Source organism: Hippopotamus amphibius, chromosome 9 (assembly GCF_030028045.1).
Source record: "Hippopotamus amphibius kiboko isolate mHipAmp2 chromosome 9, mHipAmp2.hap2, whole genome shotgun sequence".
Classification (NCBI taxonomy): domain Eukaryota; kingdom Metazoa; phylum Chordata; class Mammalia; order Artiodactyla; family Hippopotamidae; genus Hippopotamus; species Hippopotamus amphibius.
The window spans coordinates 34860152-34878271 of record NC_080194.1 but is presented as its reverse complement, the minus strand read 5'-3'; the positions used below and the strand labels follow the sequence as shown (position 1 = coordinate 34878271).

The 18120-nt window shown below is 39.2% G+C and overlaps 1 protein-coding gene across 1 annotated transcript in view; it reads right to left on the bottom strand.

Annotated features, from left to right (window-relative positions):
* DENND5A (DENN domain containing 5A) overlaps positions 1–18120 on the bottom strand; it is a 95737-nt gene that overhangs the window by 15444 nt on the left and 62173 nt on the right. The window contains exons 7-12 of the mRNA XM_057749661.1: positions 17541–17756; positions 16811–17045; positions 11132–11282; positions 10354–10447; positions 6529–6660; positions 3083–3235 (exon numbers count right to left, since the gene is read on the bottom strand). Coding sequence (XP_057605644.1) covers positions 3083–3235; positions 6529–6660; positions 10354–10447; positions 11132–11282; positions 16811–17045; positions 17541–17756 — 981 coding nt within the window. The remainder of the gene's footprint in view (positions 1–3082; positions 3236–6528; positions 6661–10353; positions 10448–11131; positions 11283–16810; positions 17046–17540; positions 17757–18120) is intronic.

Genomic DNA, 18120 nt, shown 5'->3' with positions numbered 1-18120 from the left:
AAGGGAATGGTGAGGATAACAGAGATTCTTATGAGGACTTGCTGCAGGCAGCCCTGCAGACAGGCAGCTAATAACAAACCCTAGGAGGCTGGCAGCAAAAACTGCAGTTTGGTACTTTCTAAGCAGATAACATGGGTAGTTGCTCAGTAAGGTGCCCCCAGAGGTGGGTGATAAGATCACCCTCTGAGAGTGAATCTGGTCACAATCGGGTACACGACGGAGGAGACGAGGGAGCCAGGTTGTAATTTCTGGACTGGAACATAACTGAAGAACGTCTCAGCAGGAGAAAAGTGGTCTAAACACGAGCCAACAAAATGGAAGCCTAAGGAGAACATGTTGTAGGAATCCCACAAAGACAGGCACGGAGTTCAGTCCCCAGCTGAACACGTGTCCTTGCCAGCAGGCACAGACCCTCACTTCCTTCTGTGACACTGTCAGTGCTTCACTTTTAGAGCTCCAAAAGCAGGACTCAGAACAAAATGGAACCTCTGCTGAAAAGCCCCCACTATTCTGTACTGGTTTCTCACCAATAAGTAGCCTCTGTCTATCCAAACCGAGAGGGGGCTCAAATGGGCTCCAAAAGAAATTCCCCAGGCTATGGGAATTCTTGAAGGATGTGGCTGCAAAGCCTCAGGGCACAGGTTTAAAACACCTGTGATGATATGGTATTATTATTTTTTAATGCCTCACTAACTCCCTAAAGACTTTCATGGAGAACATTTAAAAGTTTGGGGGCATATGTTTTACCAAAATACCGAAAGAGCTCACCTATATTGCCAGGCTTGCTAAACTTCAAGGAAAATGACAAAATGATTATGTATATTCTACACATTTATTACAGAGAAAAGGAAAGAAACAGAAATCCTCAAGTAGAACCTGGTATAATAAGAGCTGTCATATGCTGCATACCTACCACATGCCACGTACTTTTTTTTACTACATCTAATTATCATAACAACCCTGAAAGGTAGGTTTTTAACGCACTATACTACAAGACTCTCAACATTTTAGGGATGTTATGCACAATTATTAACATTTTTAAAAATCTATAATTACGGTGCTGTTTGTAATCTTGAAAAATCAGAAATAACTTCAATGATCAATAATAAAGGACTGATTCAAGTACTGCACATCTCTAGTGGAAACAATTAAAACTGAGTTTCAGAAGAAGAATAACCACAAACATTTATAGAGAACCTCCCAGATACCAGGCTCTGAGCTCAGTGCTTTACACAAATTATCTTATCAAATCCTCACAAGAATCCTACAGAGGTGGTTCTTTTAAAATTTCATTATACACAGGAGGAAACAGGAGCTTACAGAAGCTAGGTACCATGCTTGGTTTCATAAACTTAAAGCAGGAATTAAACCCAGGACTGATTTATAGTCTCAGCTCTTAAACACTGACTATACTATCACCTAAATTAGCTAAGGACGTGGAAAAGATATTCTGAGGTAAAACATTATGTACGGTATGATCCTATTTGGACTTTTAGAAAAAGCTTTATTGAGACATACTATACATTACCATAAAGTTCACACTTATAAAGTGTACAACTTTTTGTACCAAAAAAAAAATCTTTTAATATATTACAGAGTTATACAACCATCACCACTACCTAATTTTAGATCCTTCCCACCACCCCCAAAAAGAAACCCCATTAGCAGTCACTCCTATTCCTCCCTAGCCTGTGGCAACCCCTAGCCTACTTTCTGTTTATGGGTCTGCCTATTCTGGACATTTTATGTAAATGAGACCATACACATGTGGTCTTTTGTGACTGACTTCTTTCACTTAGTATGTTTTCAAATTTCATCCATATTGTAACATGTATCCATACTTTATTCCTTTTATTGCTGAATAATATTCAACCACATGAATATACCACATTTAGCTTATCCATTCACCAGCATATGGACATCTGGGTTGTTCCAACTCTTAGCTATTAGGAATAATGCTGCTAGGAATATGAACATCTTCATACACGTATTTACATAGATATGTTTCCCTTTCTCTTGAGTACATAGCTAGAAGTGGACTTGCTGGGTCAAATGATAACTCTAGCATTTCAAGGAACTGCCAGGTTGTTTTCCAAAGTGGCTGCACCACTTCACATTCTCATCAGCAATATCTGAAGGTTCCAATTTTTCTACATCCTTACTAACACTTGTTATTGTCTCGCTTCTTTATTTTAGCTATCCTAGTAGATGTGAAAGGGTATCTTGTTGCAGTTCTGTTGGATTTTTAAATACACAGCTGTACATGGGCATATGTGCACAGGAAAATGTTTTGAAGGACAGGTGAGGTAGATTGTCTCTATGCCCATGAGAATGAAAACTCCAGGAGGGCAGAGATCTTGGTGTGCTTTGTTCACTGAGGTATCTCAAGTGCCTACAACAGTGCCTGGCACACTGCAGGACCTAAATAAATATTTGCTGGATACTTATATATATATCCTAATTTTTCCATAATAAAACTGCTTTTGAAAGCTTTTCAAGTTCTTTTCAAATTTAAAAATGCATGAAAGTATAAGTTGTCCATTTTCCCTAGTTATTCAAAGTACAGTATTTTGAAATAAGGAGATTCTCTTGGTATTAAGCAATAAAAATCAAACTTACTCAACTTTTTTGGTTTTCTCTCAAATCTTTAGAAAGTTAAGCTATCTGCATATAAAAGAAATCTTAATGACAGACCTTTTTCCACTGGGAATGTACAATTAGTGAAGGACCCTTAAAATACATTTCACACTTCCTGAGCTCCAAGTTATCTTTCTTTTGTGTTCTATCTCCAGACTAGGGCCAGCTACCAAACAGGATCTACCCAGTTTGGCCTTCAGCTCTATTTGCAGGAAAAAGCGTGCCACTTTTAAAATGTCTGACAAATACACAGATATATAAAGCTTATTTTTAAAGAAGATAGCTTGGATCACACATTTACTTATTTGTTTAACTATTTCAAGTCTCACTCCAAAAGCACCATGCACCATTCTTCAAAGTCAGCCAGCTGGAAAAGTGTAGGAAAGCTAGTGAGCAAAAACAGGAGGGCAGTCTGCTCAACAGGGAAAACCCAGACATTCATTACCTGTTTCACTTGTAGCCCATGACTCCAAATCCTTTCCAGGAGGTCACAAAGGCTGGCAATCAAGGTGTTCTCTTCCACCCCTGTGATGTTGACCTCCCCGTGCCCTAGCTCCACAGCCTCTCGGCCCATCTTCTCCACCAGCATCCTCTTGGTCTACAAGAAAGCAGTCAGTAAGATTAGATACCCACAGTTAGCTGGATCACATTCAACTAGACAGGGTTGTGGCCACCTGCCCAGCATATGTGCTGGGCTGAGAGTAAGACCCCCAGATAAAGAGCGTATTTATTCTCCACCATTTAGGTCAGGTTATAATAGAGTGCCTTCTTTTATAAGAAGATAAAAACACAGAAATCACTGTTTGACCCTAGGCAAGTGATTTCATCACTCTGAATTCAGTTTTCGCATTTATGAGATGAAAAGAGTTGAATGAAACCCTTTAGTCATGCTCACCTCTGACATTCTCTGACTCCCACTGCTTAACTGACCTTATTAAACAAAGCTTGAAGCATTTAATCCTAGAAATATATCTAAAATATTTGTCAAGGGGATAAAATTTGAGGCGGAATCATTTACTTTAAGGTAAAATATCTCATATGCACACTGTAAGACAAAAACAAAAAAACAGACTTTATAATGATAACGGCAGCTTTTATTACTATGTGTCAGGCACTGTACTAAGTATTACATTATCTCATTTAAGCCTAATAACTCTATGAGAAGTATTATTATTTTTCACAATTCACTGATAAGGAAATTGAGGTCAGAGAACTTAAGTAACTGCCCAAATTCACACAGCAAAGAAGTAGCAGATCTGATCTTTGAACCTAAGGCTGCCTGAATATGGAATGCAAGTTCTTAAGTAAGATTTAATGATGTTATAAATTTGTGACATAAAAATCTAAAGAACAAGGAAAAAAATCACCTCACACCCTAACCTTGCAGAAGCAACAACTCAACACTTCGGCATATTTCTTTCCAGTGTTACTATTTTTTAATTTTTTATTGTGAAATATATCTCATATACAGACACATATATGTGTATATGTCAGTGTATGCTATTAGACTACTATAACCATCAACCAGGTTAAGAAAAAAAAATATTGCCCATCTATACCTTTGAAGAACCCCATGTGCGCTCTCCAATCACCCTCCCACTCTAGAAGTGATCGCTGTCCTGACTTACACAATAAAACTACAGAAAAGCAAGGAAATGATGAACACCTATATCTGCATCCCTAAGCAATGTAGTTTAGTTCTGCTGGCATGTTTTGCTATTTTCTTTTCCACTCAACTTTATGTTTGTGAAATTCACACACTGATCAATATATCTGTTGTCTACTTCCAATGCTGTATAGCATTCCACTGTATAAATACACTGCAATTTATTATTTAGTCTCCTACTGATTGGCGTTTGGGTTGTTTCTGGTTTGGGACTATTACAAAGAATTCTGCTGTAAACTTCTCATACATATCTCCTGAGTCAGGCTGCAAAGGTTTCTCTAGGGAATATACCTAGGAGAAGAATACCGGATAATACATGCTATGCTGTTCTCCAAAGCAGTCGTACCAGTTTACACTTCCAACAGCACCAGAGTTCCCTGCTGCTCCACAGGCTAGCCAACAGTTGAGAGCATTAGGCCGATTACTGTATTTCTTCAAGTCTAAGATGTACACTTCTCTACATATTAACAAATCTAAGATTAGGATATATTTCACCATCATTGCTGACCAGGCAGTAGACATAAGGAAGTTGTCACTACCAGAACATGCATCTCGAAACTTGAGAATGAATGCAAGGGGCATGGAAAACAAAGCTCAGAGACAGGAGACAAGCCCTCTTTCAAGAAAGGCAGCATCACCAATGTTCTTGATGGGAGAAAAGACAATATTGTTGGGAAAAAATCATGGATATTGACGACTCAGAATGAACTGATGAAGCTTTTTTGAAATGCCTGAATTCAAAATACCAGTACTGGTATATCAACTTAACTTGTAACAGTAACAATTTTTTCTGCAAGAGGAAGTATATTTGATTTCATCCTATAAATGAGCATCACTTAGAAACTGAAATCATGAAAATCTTTTTTTTCCACTGATGAATAAAAAGGATGTAGTAGGGGCCAAGTTAGCTCAATTGTCCTATAAAGCATAATATACTGACTTGGTTGAAAGGCTGTATTTTTACTAGAAACTTAAGTTCTTAACTAAAACACTGAGTTAAGAATGACTATCTTTTGATCCAGCAATCCCACTTCTGAGTATATATCCAAAAGAACTGAAATTAGGATCTCAAAGATATACCTGCATCCCCATGTTCACTGCAGCATTATTCATGACAGCCTAGATATGGAAACTACCCAAGTATCTACTTATAGATGAGTGGGTAAACAATATGTGGTATATACATATGATGGGTATTATTCAGCCTTAAAAAAGAAGGAAATCCTGCCATTTGCAGCAACATGGATGAACCTGGATGACATTATGCTAAGTGAAATAAGCCAAACAGGACAAACACTACATGACTAAAATAGTCAAACAAATTCATAGCAGCAGATAACAGAATGCTAGGGGCTGGGGGTAGGGAAAAATAGGGAATTGTTGCTCAAGCGGTATGAAGTTTCAGTATTCACAGGCAAGATGAATAAGCTCTGGAGACCTGCTATACAACCTAGCACCTATAATTAAGAACACAACACCGTGCAATTTAAAATATGTTAAGGGGACAGATCTCATACTGTGTTCTTACCACAAAAACAAACAAAAAATGCAAGAGAATATAAGGAAACTTTTGGAAGTGACAGATATGTTTACCTTGATTGGTGGTAATGGTATCACCTGTGTATGCGTATGTCCAAACTCGTCAAGATGTATACATTAAATGTGTGCAATTTTTTGTATATCAATAATACCTTAATAAAGATTTAAAAACTACTATTCTTTTAGAATGGGGGAAAAAAAAACCCATGCCAACAGCAAGCTTAAACTGAATAACACACTTTGGTCTGGCACATAGTAGGCACTCAGTGAATCCTTGTTTCCAGATGCATGAGATCAGTGCTATCAGATTAGAAAGGCAAAAGTATTTGCATACATGTAAGACTAACCAGTCCAAAACAATTCAACTACATTACTTACTTACAATGTTATTTAAAATTAATGATTTTAAGTAACATAAGATGTGTAAAATTAAAAACTACATCTGTCTCTCAGTTTTAAAGAATACATATTAAGTTTTCATCAAGCAAAGTGTGCTTGCTCTCAACTCATGGTATATTTTATTTAAAACAAATACACCTAATTCCAAGTTAACAGGATCTTAACATTAGTACTATTCCATTATATTAACAATATTTTCAAAATCAAGAAAAAAGTGGCCAGAGCTAAGCCTTGGTCTCACCTTAGCTACCAAGGGAAATACACATTCAGAAGTGCCCACAGCTCACCTTGTTGCGGCATTCCTTCAGCAGACCCTCCACAAACTTCCAGTTGGTTTGAGCAATCACCGACGGGGAGAGGTTGGACAATTTGGGCTGGCGGATGGTGCTGCCCATATTCCTGGCTTCCTGGATGTACTTCTAAAGCAAAAAGAAAAAAATCAAAGACTCTTCGTGCCCATGCACACAGACCACAGGCAACCAGTACTGATGGGTGCCTGAAGAGGGCACTATCACCCCTCACTTTCTTACTGCCTCTTTCCTAGGCTCGGGGCAAAGTTTAAAATGCAACACTTGTATCACAGGGAAAACTGAGAAAATATGTCAAATTAATTCTGTTTTTTTCTGATGAAAAGCACTCTTGGCTCTAATGATACAAGAGGTAAAAAACACATGGCTGCAACATGTACCAATGTGCAAATGCCTACAAGCAAGCAAACCAACTCACATCTCAGAGTACTGTTGAGAAAAATCATTTTCCCCACCAAGTTGGGAGGAATTTAATTCCTCTACTCATATCAAAGAAATCCACCCTTGCTAAATTAGGGCCTGGAAAACATGTGTGCACACTCAAAACAACAACTGCACTTTCTGCTTTTCTACAATTTGCTGGTGATTCCCCACATGCTGTCTGTTTTAACAAAGAACCCACATCAATGCAGTAAACTGCACACTGACATCCTCTCACTACCCCAGTTTCACAACCAACCTGTTTACCCCCGACTTCTTTCTTTCCCCATATTTATTTCAGTAGCACAATTCTGTCCATTCTATCTGCTGGCCCTTCAATCTGCCCCTACTACCAGCTTCCAAGATTAGGCTTCAATTACTATCACCTGCATTATCGCTACCTGCCTCCTAACTTGCTAACTACCTCCAGTACCTCTTGCCTCCAAAATACTCTGCCCACAGCCTCCTTCACACAACCACAACCAAAATTTGGATCCTGCCATCTCCTATATTTGCAATGCTTGTCTTTGTCCCTAACAATCCTATCATCCTCAAGACTTAAACAGATGCTGGTTCCTCCAAATAGTCTTATCTGAGATTACCCCCAGACAGAACTGGCCTCTACTTTCTCTAATCTGTGATCAAACACTGGCATGCCTCTCATATGGCCCTTTCAAAAGACTATCTTCTACTAAAGATAGTTGTGTACCTCTGCCTTTGCTCCCTTAATAAACTGGTGTTCCCTTTCAAAGTGTTTACTATAGTGATTTGACCAAGAAAACGTGCTCAATAAACACTACTGAAAGAAATAATATGGAGGTGAGGTGGAAGACCCAGGGGAGACTTTCAAAATAACACCCATACCCAACACCGATTATACCACCCTCACAAAAATTCTAAGTACAATTGTATCCTACAAACCAGCAGTTAAAAGTTCATAACCATATTTGCAATTTTAATTTATTCCTTTAAAAAAAACAGCAAAGGCAAAATATTTTCCCATTCATTGAGGTGCCAGACACATATGAAAACAACATGTTATACTGCAGGGTCTTTTCTCAAAGAGAAGTTGCTGAAATCGGTTTCTGAAGGCCAAGCTCCATTTTCACAACTTCTCTGCAACTCACTAAGGGGGTCTCCAACCTGAGGCTTGTAACTGGAAACTTTACTGGGAATAAGTTGTAGAAGAGCTGAGAAACTGAGCTTACAAGCAATAAGGACTCAGGTGAATTTAAGAATCCTCAATTCCCAGGCACCTGATAATAATATGCCTTTGCTTCTCTGAGAAAAAGTCAAGATTACCTGTTTTAGAAATATGTATCAATGGAACAGAATAGAGAGCCCATAGATAAACCCACGCACATATGGGCACCTTATCTTTGACAAAGGAGGCAAGAATATACAATGGAAAAAAGACAGCCTCTTCAATAAGTGGTGCTGGGAAAATTGGACAGCAACATGTAAAAGAATAAAATTAGAACACTTCCTAACACCATACACAAAAATAAACTCAAAATGGATTAAAGACCTAAATGTAAGGCCAGACACTATAAAACTCCCAGAGGAAAACGTAGGCAGAACACTCTATGACATACATAAAAGGAAGATCCTTTTTGACCCACCTCCTAAAATAATAGAAATAAAATCAAAAATAAATAAATGGGATCTAATGAAACTTAAAAGCTTTTGCGCAGCAAAACAAACCATAAACAAGACAAGAAGACAACCCTCAGAATGGGAGAAAATACTTGCCAATGAAGCAACTGACAAAGGATTAATCTCCAAAATATACAAGCAGCTCATGCAGCTTCATACCAAAAAAAGCAAATAACCCAATCCACAAATGGGCAGAAGACCTAAACAGACATTTCTCCAAAGAAGACATGCAGGTGGCTAACAATCACATAAAAAGATGCTCAGCATCACTAATCATTAGCGAAATGCAAGTCAAAGCCACAATGAGGTATCACCTCACACTGGTCAGAATGGCCATCATCAAAAAATCTAGAAACAATAAATGCTGGAGAGGGTGTGCAGAAAAGGGAACCCTCCTGCACTGTTGGTGGGAATGTAAATTGGTACAGCCACTATGGAAAACGGTATGGAAGCTCCTCAAAAAACTAAAAATAGAACTACCATATGACCCAGCAATCCCACTCCTGGGCATATACCCAGAGAAAACCATAATCCAAAAAGAAACATGTACCACCATGTTCACTGCAGCACTCTTTACAACAGCCAGGACATGGAAGCAACCTAAATGCCCACAGATGAATAGATAAAGAAGATGTGGCACATATATACAATGGAATATTACTCAGCCATAAGAAGGAATGAAGCTGAGTTATTTGTAGTGAGGTGGATGGACCTAGAGTCTGTCATACAGAGTGAAGTAAGCCAGAAAGAGAAAAACAAATACCGTATGCTAACTCACATATATGGACTCTAAAAAGAATGGTACAGCTGAACCCAGTGACAGGGCAAGAATAAAGATGCAGATGTAGAGAACAGACTTGAGGACATGAGGCGGGACAAAGGGAAAGCTGGGACGAAGTGAGAGTAGCACTGACATATATACACTACCAAATGTAAAACAGCTAGTGGGAAGCTGCTGCATAGCACGGGGAGATCAACTCAATAATGGGTGATAACTTAGAGGGCTGGGATAGGGAGGGTGGGAAGGAGTCATGCATGGGAGGGAAGGGATATGGAGATATATGTATAAATACAGCTGATTCACTTTGTTGTACAGCAAAAACTGGCACAAAAGTGTAAAGCAATTATATTCCAATAAAGAGCTTAAAAAAAAAAGGACTACCTGTTTTAAATTAAGATAAAGAAAAAAAATAGGAAAAAAGGCTCCTTCTCCCCAGGTTCAGATAGTCACAGCATTAACCCAAGTTCAGCTTTTCCTCTTTCTCACCCTAACAAATTAACTTCTTTACCACCATACCACACATCCCCGCCCCCCCATGCCTGAAAAAATTTTAAAGGATTTTTCCCAAGTATAGAATCTTATCTTCTGAGGTTCCTGTCACCCCTCCCACTCTCCCTATTCCTGGAAGGAAGTGAATATCAGGCATAAGTGACTACTGAAAGGACAGAGAAAGGCTCTCTTCCAAGCACTGTATCATTCCTGAACATAGGTGCAAATCTAGCTCAGGGAGAAGACGTACATGGTTAGTGGCCTGCTGCCACTTGTGAGACACTGTACAACCTGGATTTGTCACAAGTGAGGCCCATATCAGGTATCAGGAACTAACTTATTAACACTTCTTTGTGGGGAGGACATTTGAATCAGACCAGAGGCCAAGGAAATAGGAAAGAGAAAGAGGGTGTAGCATGATAGCAGGGTCATTCCTTGTCATCCTTAAGGTGTCTTACCTCTCTCTGGTCATTGTCTAAACGCAGGTGTTCTGTGTGCTGCTTCTGGCGGTCTTTACGCCTCCACTGGGCAGGGGCATTCCTTTTTGTCCACCTGAGAGAATTGAAGCAGACAATTAAGAATATTCCGCTGAGAAAGTAAGGTCAACTGACAGGAGAAAATTTAAACATCTAGGGACTAAGGCTGGCCATGGGAAACCACCAAGAAATCACCAGCACTAGCTCAGAAAGCTTGAGAAGGATAGCTTAAAGATTAGTGACCGGGCAAGAAAGAGATGACTCTCCAGGGAACAGAGACATCTCTCTCTCTTGAAACACCTACAAAAACTTCACTTGCAGACCCAAAACTATACTCACGCAACTCTGCCTGGACTTTGATACAACCATCTCCAAAAGTAATGAAGAAGAGCAACCCTGCTAAGTTATCTACTTTCAGTTCAGTTATTTCAACCACCACTTAGCTAAAGACACGGCGTTAGCTAGGTGTTGTATGGATTTAGTCATGAGACAATTTCAACCCATCTGCAGCCTGGCCTTCTACAGGTCCTGACACATGGAGCTATCCCAATATGCACAGTGGAGACAAGAGCTGATGATACTCTGTCAACCTGTTTCCTTGTTCAAACAAGTGAATAACACCTGGATAGTTTCTGTCTTCTCCATATTTGCTTTACAAAAGTCAAGGTCTTCTGGAGATAACAGTCTAGGTCCAGATAGTGTAATAACCCTCACCACTGTGGCTAGGGAGCTAGAACGGGAACCCCTGGGGTTGACTCACTTGTTGCTGGCTGGCCCGGTGGAAAGCACATCAGACTGCAGCTTAGGGAAGAAGCCTGGTTCATACTTCCCTTGTCCAATCTTCATGTCAAGTAAATGGGGGTGAACCGCAGTATGATCAATTTTTGCCAGTCGCAGCTCAATTGCTTTCTCTGGATGAGAATGAAAAAGTAAGTCCAATATTTTAGAAAATATACCATATTCTGGGCCATAAAACAAGTCTCAATAAATTTTAAATAATGTAAATCAAAGTATGTCCTGTGACCAACAATAATCAATAATACCTTAAAATTAACACACTTCTAAATAACCCAGGGGTCAAAAAAGAAATTAAAAAGGAAACAAAGTATTTTGAGCTGAATAAAAATGAAAACACAAAATATCAAAATTTGGGGAACGTCATTAAAATGTTACTTGAAAGATTTACAGCCTATCTTAGAAATGAAGAAAGGTCTCAAACAAATGACCATGGCTTCCACCTTACGAAACTAGAAAAAGAAGAGCAAATTAAATCCCAATGAAGTGGACTTCCCTGGTGGTGCAGTGGTTAAGAATTCGCCTGCTAAGCAGGGGACACGGATTCGAGCCCTGGTCTGGGAACATCCCACATGCCACAGAGCTACTAAGCCCGGGCACCACAACTACTGAGCCTGTGCTCTAGAGCCCGTGAGCCGCAACTACTGAAGCCCACATGCCTAGAGCCCATGCTCCGCAACAAGAGAAGCCACCGCAATGAGAAGCCTGTGCACTGCAACAAAGAGTAGCCTCGGCTCTCCATAACTACAGAAAGCCTGTGTGCAGCAACGAAGAACCATCGCAGCCAATTAAAAAATAATAATAAATAAATAAATTTATTTATTTTTTTAAAAATCCCAATGAAGTACAAGAAAGGAAATAATTAAGGGGAAGGAGATCAATGAAACAGCAAATAGAAAATTAATAAACCCCAAAACTAGCTCTTTCTTTGAGGCCAGCATTATCCTGATACCAAATCAGACCAAGATATTACACAAAAACTATGAACCAAATTCCTCATGAACACAGATGCAAAAATTCTAAACAAATTTTTAGTAAAGCAAATCCAATAATAAACAAAAGGATAATACATCATGACCAAAGAGAGTTTATCTCAGGAATGCAAGACTGGTTTACACATTCAAAAATCAATGAATATAATTCACTATTTTGACAAACTAAAACTACAAACCATATAATTACCTCAAGAGATGCAAAAAAGCATTTGGCAAAATACAACCACCTGTCTTCTGATAAAAACTCTCAAGCAAGCTACTAACAGAAACCAGCACTGTCAACTGATAAAAAAATACCCATGAAAAACCACAGTGATAACACCATACTTAATGGTAAATGCTTTCCCCTTAAGATCAGAAATAAGACAAGCATTTCTTATTCTATTTGACATTGCACTAGAGGTTCTAGCCAGTGCAATAAGGCAATAAGGCAAGAAAAAGAAATAAAAGACATCAAAATTGGAAAGGAAAAAGTAAAACTATCATTATTTGCAGGCAATATGACTGTCTACATAAAAAAATCTGAAGGAATATACAAAAAGCTACTAGTTTAGGATGGTTGTAGGACACAAATCAATATACAAAACTATTATATTTCTATATATTAGCAATGAGCAATCAGAAACTGAAATTTTAAAATACCATTTTCAATAGCACTAAACATATGAAATACTTAGGAATAAATCTGACAAAAGATATGCAAAACCTGTTTCACTGAAAACTACATAACACTGCTGAGAGAAATTAAAGAAGACCCAACTAAATGGAGAGATATGCCATGCTCATGTATCAGAAGACTCAATAATGTTAAAATGTCAATTCTCCCTAAATTGGTCTATAGATTCAAGGCAATCCAAATGAAAATTTCAGAAGGTTATTTGTAGATCGACAAGCTGATTCTAAATATACAGGAAATACAAAGGATCTACAATAGCCAAAGCAACTTTGAAAATACGAAGGAAGTTGAAAGACTAATACTACCTGACTTCAAAATTTAAGAAAAAGCTACAGTAATCAAGACAGTGTAGTATTGGTATAAATGTAGACTAACAGATCAATGAAACAGAAGAAAGAATCCAGAAACAGACTCACGCATATATAGATCACTAATATTTTGACAAAGGTGATGACAATTTATCAGAGAGAGGATAGTCTTTTCAACATATGATTCTGGAACAACTGGACAGCCATCCAGAAGAAATTAACCTGGACCCTTAGCTTACACCATTCACCAAACTCAACTTGAAATGGATCATAGACCTAAGTATAAAGCCTAAGACTAAAAACTTCTAGAAGGATATATACAGAAAAAAAAATCTGTGTGACCTAGGTTAGGCAAAATTTTCTTAGATGCAACACCAAAAGCATAATCTATTTAAAAAAAAAACTGATAAGTAGGCTTCATCAAAATTAAGAACTTCTTTGGAAGACACCATTGAGACAGAGAAAGGACAAGCCACAGAACGGGGAAATACCTGCAAATCATATATCTGATAAAGGACCTATATCCACAATACATAAAGAACTTCCAAAACTCAGCAATAAGAAAACATAATAAAAAAAATGGGCAAAAGATTTAAACAGGCACTGCACCACAGAAGACTTGTGGATGGCAAATGAGCAAACGAAAAAATTATTAGTCATCAGGAACATGCAAATCAAAACCACAATGAGATGCTACTACACACCTATTAGATGGCTAAAACTGGAAAGACTGAGCATACTAAATGTTCACAACAATGTGGAGGAACCATAACTCTCACCCCCTGCTCGTGGGAATGTAACATACACAACTACTCTGAAAGACGATTTGGCAATTTCTTTAAGAAGTCAACATATGAATATCATGGTGCAGTCACTCTACTCCTAGGTATTTATTCAAGGGAAAAGAAAAATATGTCTATATAAAACCTTATATACAAATGTTCACAGCTCCAATGCCCACCAACAGGTAAACAAAGCGTAATAATATCCATACAATGGAATGCTGCTCAGCAATAAAAGGAGCGTGAATGAATCTCAATATTCATTATTACTCAATATGCTAAGAGAAGACAGACTAAAATAAAGAGTACATACTATATGATTCCATTTATATAAAAACCTAGAAAATTCAAACTCTATAATAACAGAAATCATATCAGTGGCTGCTTGGAGATTGGGAGAGAGAGAATGAAGATGGGACAGGATGGAGGTATCACAAAAAGGCATGAGACAACCGTTGAGGCTAACAGGTACGTTTTCAAAACACATAACAAAACTTTTAAATACGTAAAGTTTACTGTATGTCAATAATATCTCAAAAATTTTAAGGAGTAAGAACCTAAAAAGCTGGTAATTCCCCTGGTATTGTCTAGACACATAAAAACATCTCACCTTTGGGCCTTGCTGAGTATCCTAGGTCAAGTGGCCTTCTCTCTCTGGGCCTACCTTATTTCCTACCCTCACTTACTCTCATTCAACAGAACTTATTAAAGTCTCTCAAAGGGCCAAGCACTATTCTAGGCCCTCCAGATACAATGGTGAGCCAAAGGAAAATCTTTACCTGTAAAATTAGTGAATGAGTAAACTGCCATCAAGACCCCTTCTAAATGTAACATTTTTAAAAATCTCTGAAAACACCCCTTTAGTTATATTTTTACCATTTTCCAAACTGACTGATTCAAGAAGCTGAGGTGTCCATGTGGAATGGGGTGAGGCAGATGAATTACTCCTCTAGGCTAGAAATTTGATGCCAGTGGCAAGAACCCTGAACTAGCATATTTGAAGTGCACATCCCAGGGGAATATCTAAGGGATATACCAATGGCATGTTTCCTGGGAACAGAGCATGTAGCTGCCTGGAGGGTCTCTGTGATACCCATTCTTCTGAAATGAGTCACAGAAATGAGGGTTAGTTAACTCTCCTTCCATATCCCAAACCCCACATTCTAACAGGACCACAAGAATTCATGACCTAGCCACAAATGAGATCAGAGTAACTCACATCAGTATCTGGTGTTCAACAAATGGATTACAGATGAGCTGAGAACTGACTACCTCAACCCTTTGGGCAGAAGGGCAAGGCCTCAAGTGACTAGAGTCTCATTTTACAGCCTCCAGCTATAGGCAGACTCCTCCCTTTATTCCCACAAGCCAAAGATAAATATTGTCATTTTCAAGTGTAACACAACATGAAAAGATAGGGAAGTCCTGATTTAAAGTGATGGTTTAGGAGATGTTTCTCTAAACCCACAATCTTGTAAAAAAAAAAAAAAAAATCTCCATCAAGCTCCCAAGGGCCAAAGCCTTAGGCAGGGTTCTGGATCTGAAACTTGATGTGTTTCAGGAGGCAAGGATGGCGGTGTTAGAGTACTCCACTTGCACGGGCAACACGTCCTCAAGTCTTGGCCAAGAGGACTGTCACCTTAATGAAAGGCCCGAAGCAAGAGCTGAAAGATAAAGTCAGAAGGCTACTGAGCATTAACGCTGAGAAAGCCAGGACTCTGTCCAAACTGTATCTTCAAAACCTAAAAAAACGCCTGGCACATTCGTTCATTCAGTAAACACTTGGTGAGCACTTACCAGACACTGGGCATGTAGGGGGTATTTATATTTGGTAAATGAATAAACAAAATATACAAAAGGCTACAACAAGGACACTGAATATCGCACAAGGAAGTGAATACACCACTTAACTGACACCTCAAGCTGAGACTATTCTCTGGCTAAACTGATCCAGACGGGGCCTCTGTGAACAAACAGGCGTATTCCATCGTGCAACTAGCAAACAACTTCTAACATCTATGTGTTCTAGGCACAATGTTAGAGGACTGGGGGTAAGGCAATGAGTAAATACAGTCTCTGCTCTTAAACTGCTCCTTGATAATGATCGCTCAAAAGAACAGAGTATAAAGGGGAGGCAAGAACAAAGCACAACGGGAGCTGAGCGGAGGAATCAGCTCAGCCTGAGAGCGTCAGAGAAGGCTTCCAGAGGAGGAGACACGTCAGCTGGATTTCCACAAGCTGCTTACCCATAACTCACTTGCTCCTTCTTTCTCACTAAAAGAATCTCAATACAGTTCAGGGTAACATTACACCCAGGTCAATACTCACTTTCACAGATTCCCTTGCAGTTAAAGGTGGTCAGGGTTCTGGCCTATGAGACAACAGAAGTTGCTAGGAATTTCTGGGAAAGCTTTTGCTTTCTGATATGAGGGAAAATACAGCTGCCATCAACTTTCCCCTTTGCCCTGAATGTGAACGTAAAAGGCCTCTTGTAACAATGAGGCAATAAGCACGAATATAAAAGTCAACATGCTAAGGACAGCTGAGTGAAAAGATAGAATCTCAATTTCCTGACTAGATTGCTGAACAGCTAAGCAACCACTGATTCTGCACTTCTTGATAATTTGAGAAAAATAACCCCCATTTATCTAATGCACTGCTGATTAGATTTTCTAGTACTTACGGCAGGACCCATTCCTAACTGACACAGTGTTAAAGGATGAGAAGTCGGCCAGGCAAAAAAGACAGAGAAAAGCATTTCAGGCAATGAGAACAACTCATGCAAAAGCAGAAACAGGGAAAGAAGCTGGCATGTTTAGGAGCAGGGACACATTAGTGACATAATCCAAGAGGCTAGAAAGTGCAGCAACAAGGAGGCCTCACTTGCTTCATCCACAGTGGTACACTTCTGGTACATGGATGTGCGCAGAGTAGGTGTCCGAACATTCAACAGCCTGATCTTGTCTACTCGGGAATCAAACACCCGGAGCACAGGATCTTTATCATCATCGTCATGACACATGATTTTGTTGTCAATGAAAGAAGCAAACATCTGGGTCTCCAAGAATCTTGAGAGGAAAGGCAGGTAGGGCTCAGGCTGATCTGATAGAAAAGATGCCTGGTGGGACCAAAAGGAAAAAGTCATCGACAGGGAAGAGGGCATATCAGCCTTCATCAACCAAGGCTACATACCCAAGGGATTCAGTACGTTAATTCTTCTCTGAAGCTTCCTAGGTCTTTATAAAAAGCAAAAAGCAAAACATCTTCACCATTTTTAAAAATTCATGTAATTTCAAATATCCTGAAACTTTGACACACAGGCCCAAACTTACGCAGGTAACCTACTGTGGCAGTCAACGTTCCCAGAATCCTGATGTTCACCCTACATGTGCATCTCTGCCTAAGAAAACTCTCTGACTGAAGGTAAACCACCTGATAGCAATAACCAGCGCTCTGCTCTAAAGCAACCAGACCTTATATTTTATCAACATCAGAAGGGCCATGAACTTGTTTCCAGCACATATTATAAAAGGAAAACTTATCTCCAGTCACATCTTACGAGAGCCTGGCATGTTCTCATTTCTTACCACATCCCCAGCAGGATCATACTCACTTTATCAAAGTTTTGCATCTGCTCCCTGTTGGTGAACCAGGACTCCTTATCCTGGCTGGGCTGAATGACAAACACCTCATAATCTGCAAACATCTGAGTGAAACGATTTGCAAAAACTTCTCGGATCTGAATGTTTAGCTGGTAAATCCTGAGTTCTTCTTCATCACACTGAACTTTGAGATCCTTATTACTACTGGGGTCTTCACGCATTTCCAGCTACAAAAACAAAACAAACCAACCAACCAACCAGTTGAGAACACGCAAGCTTTTCCTTTTATCCCAAAGAAATACAACTCATCCTACACACATACGCTCTGCCCCCGCAACCCCCCCCCAGCTCCGCCATGGTCATTTACTTCCCAGCAAATGGAGAAAATAAACAAAAGAGAAAAAAATGGGAAGAGAAAAAAAAGAAAGGAATTCTGGCATGGAGAAGAGATAAATGAGGGTGTTCCACCAGCAGGTACCCAGCAACTCAATGAAAGTGGAGAGAAACTCTTTACAGGCAGAGAGAGATTCAGCAATAGGGGAAAAGGCACTAGTTATCTCAAGGGTCAGGGGAAGGAAGGAATCTGGGAAG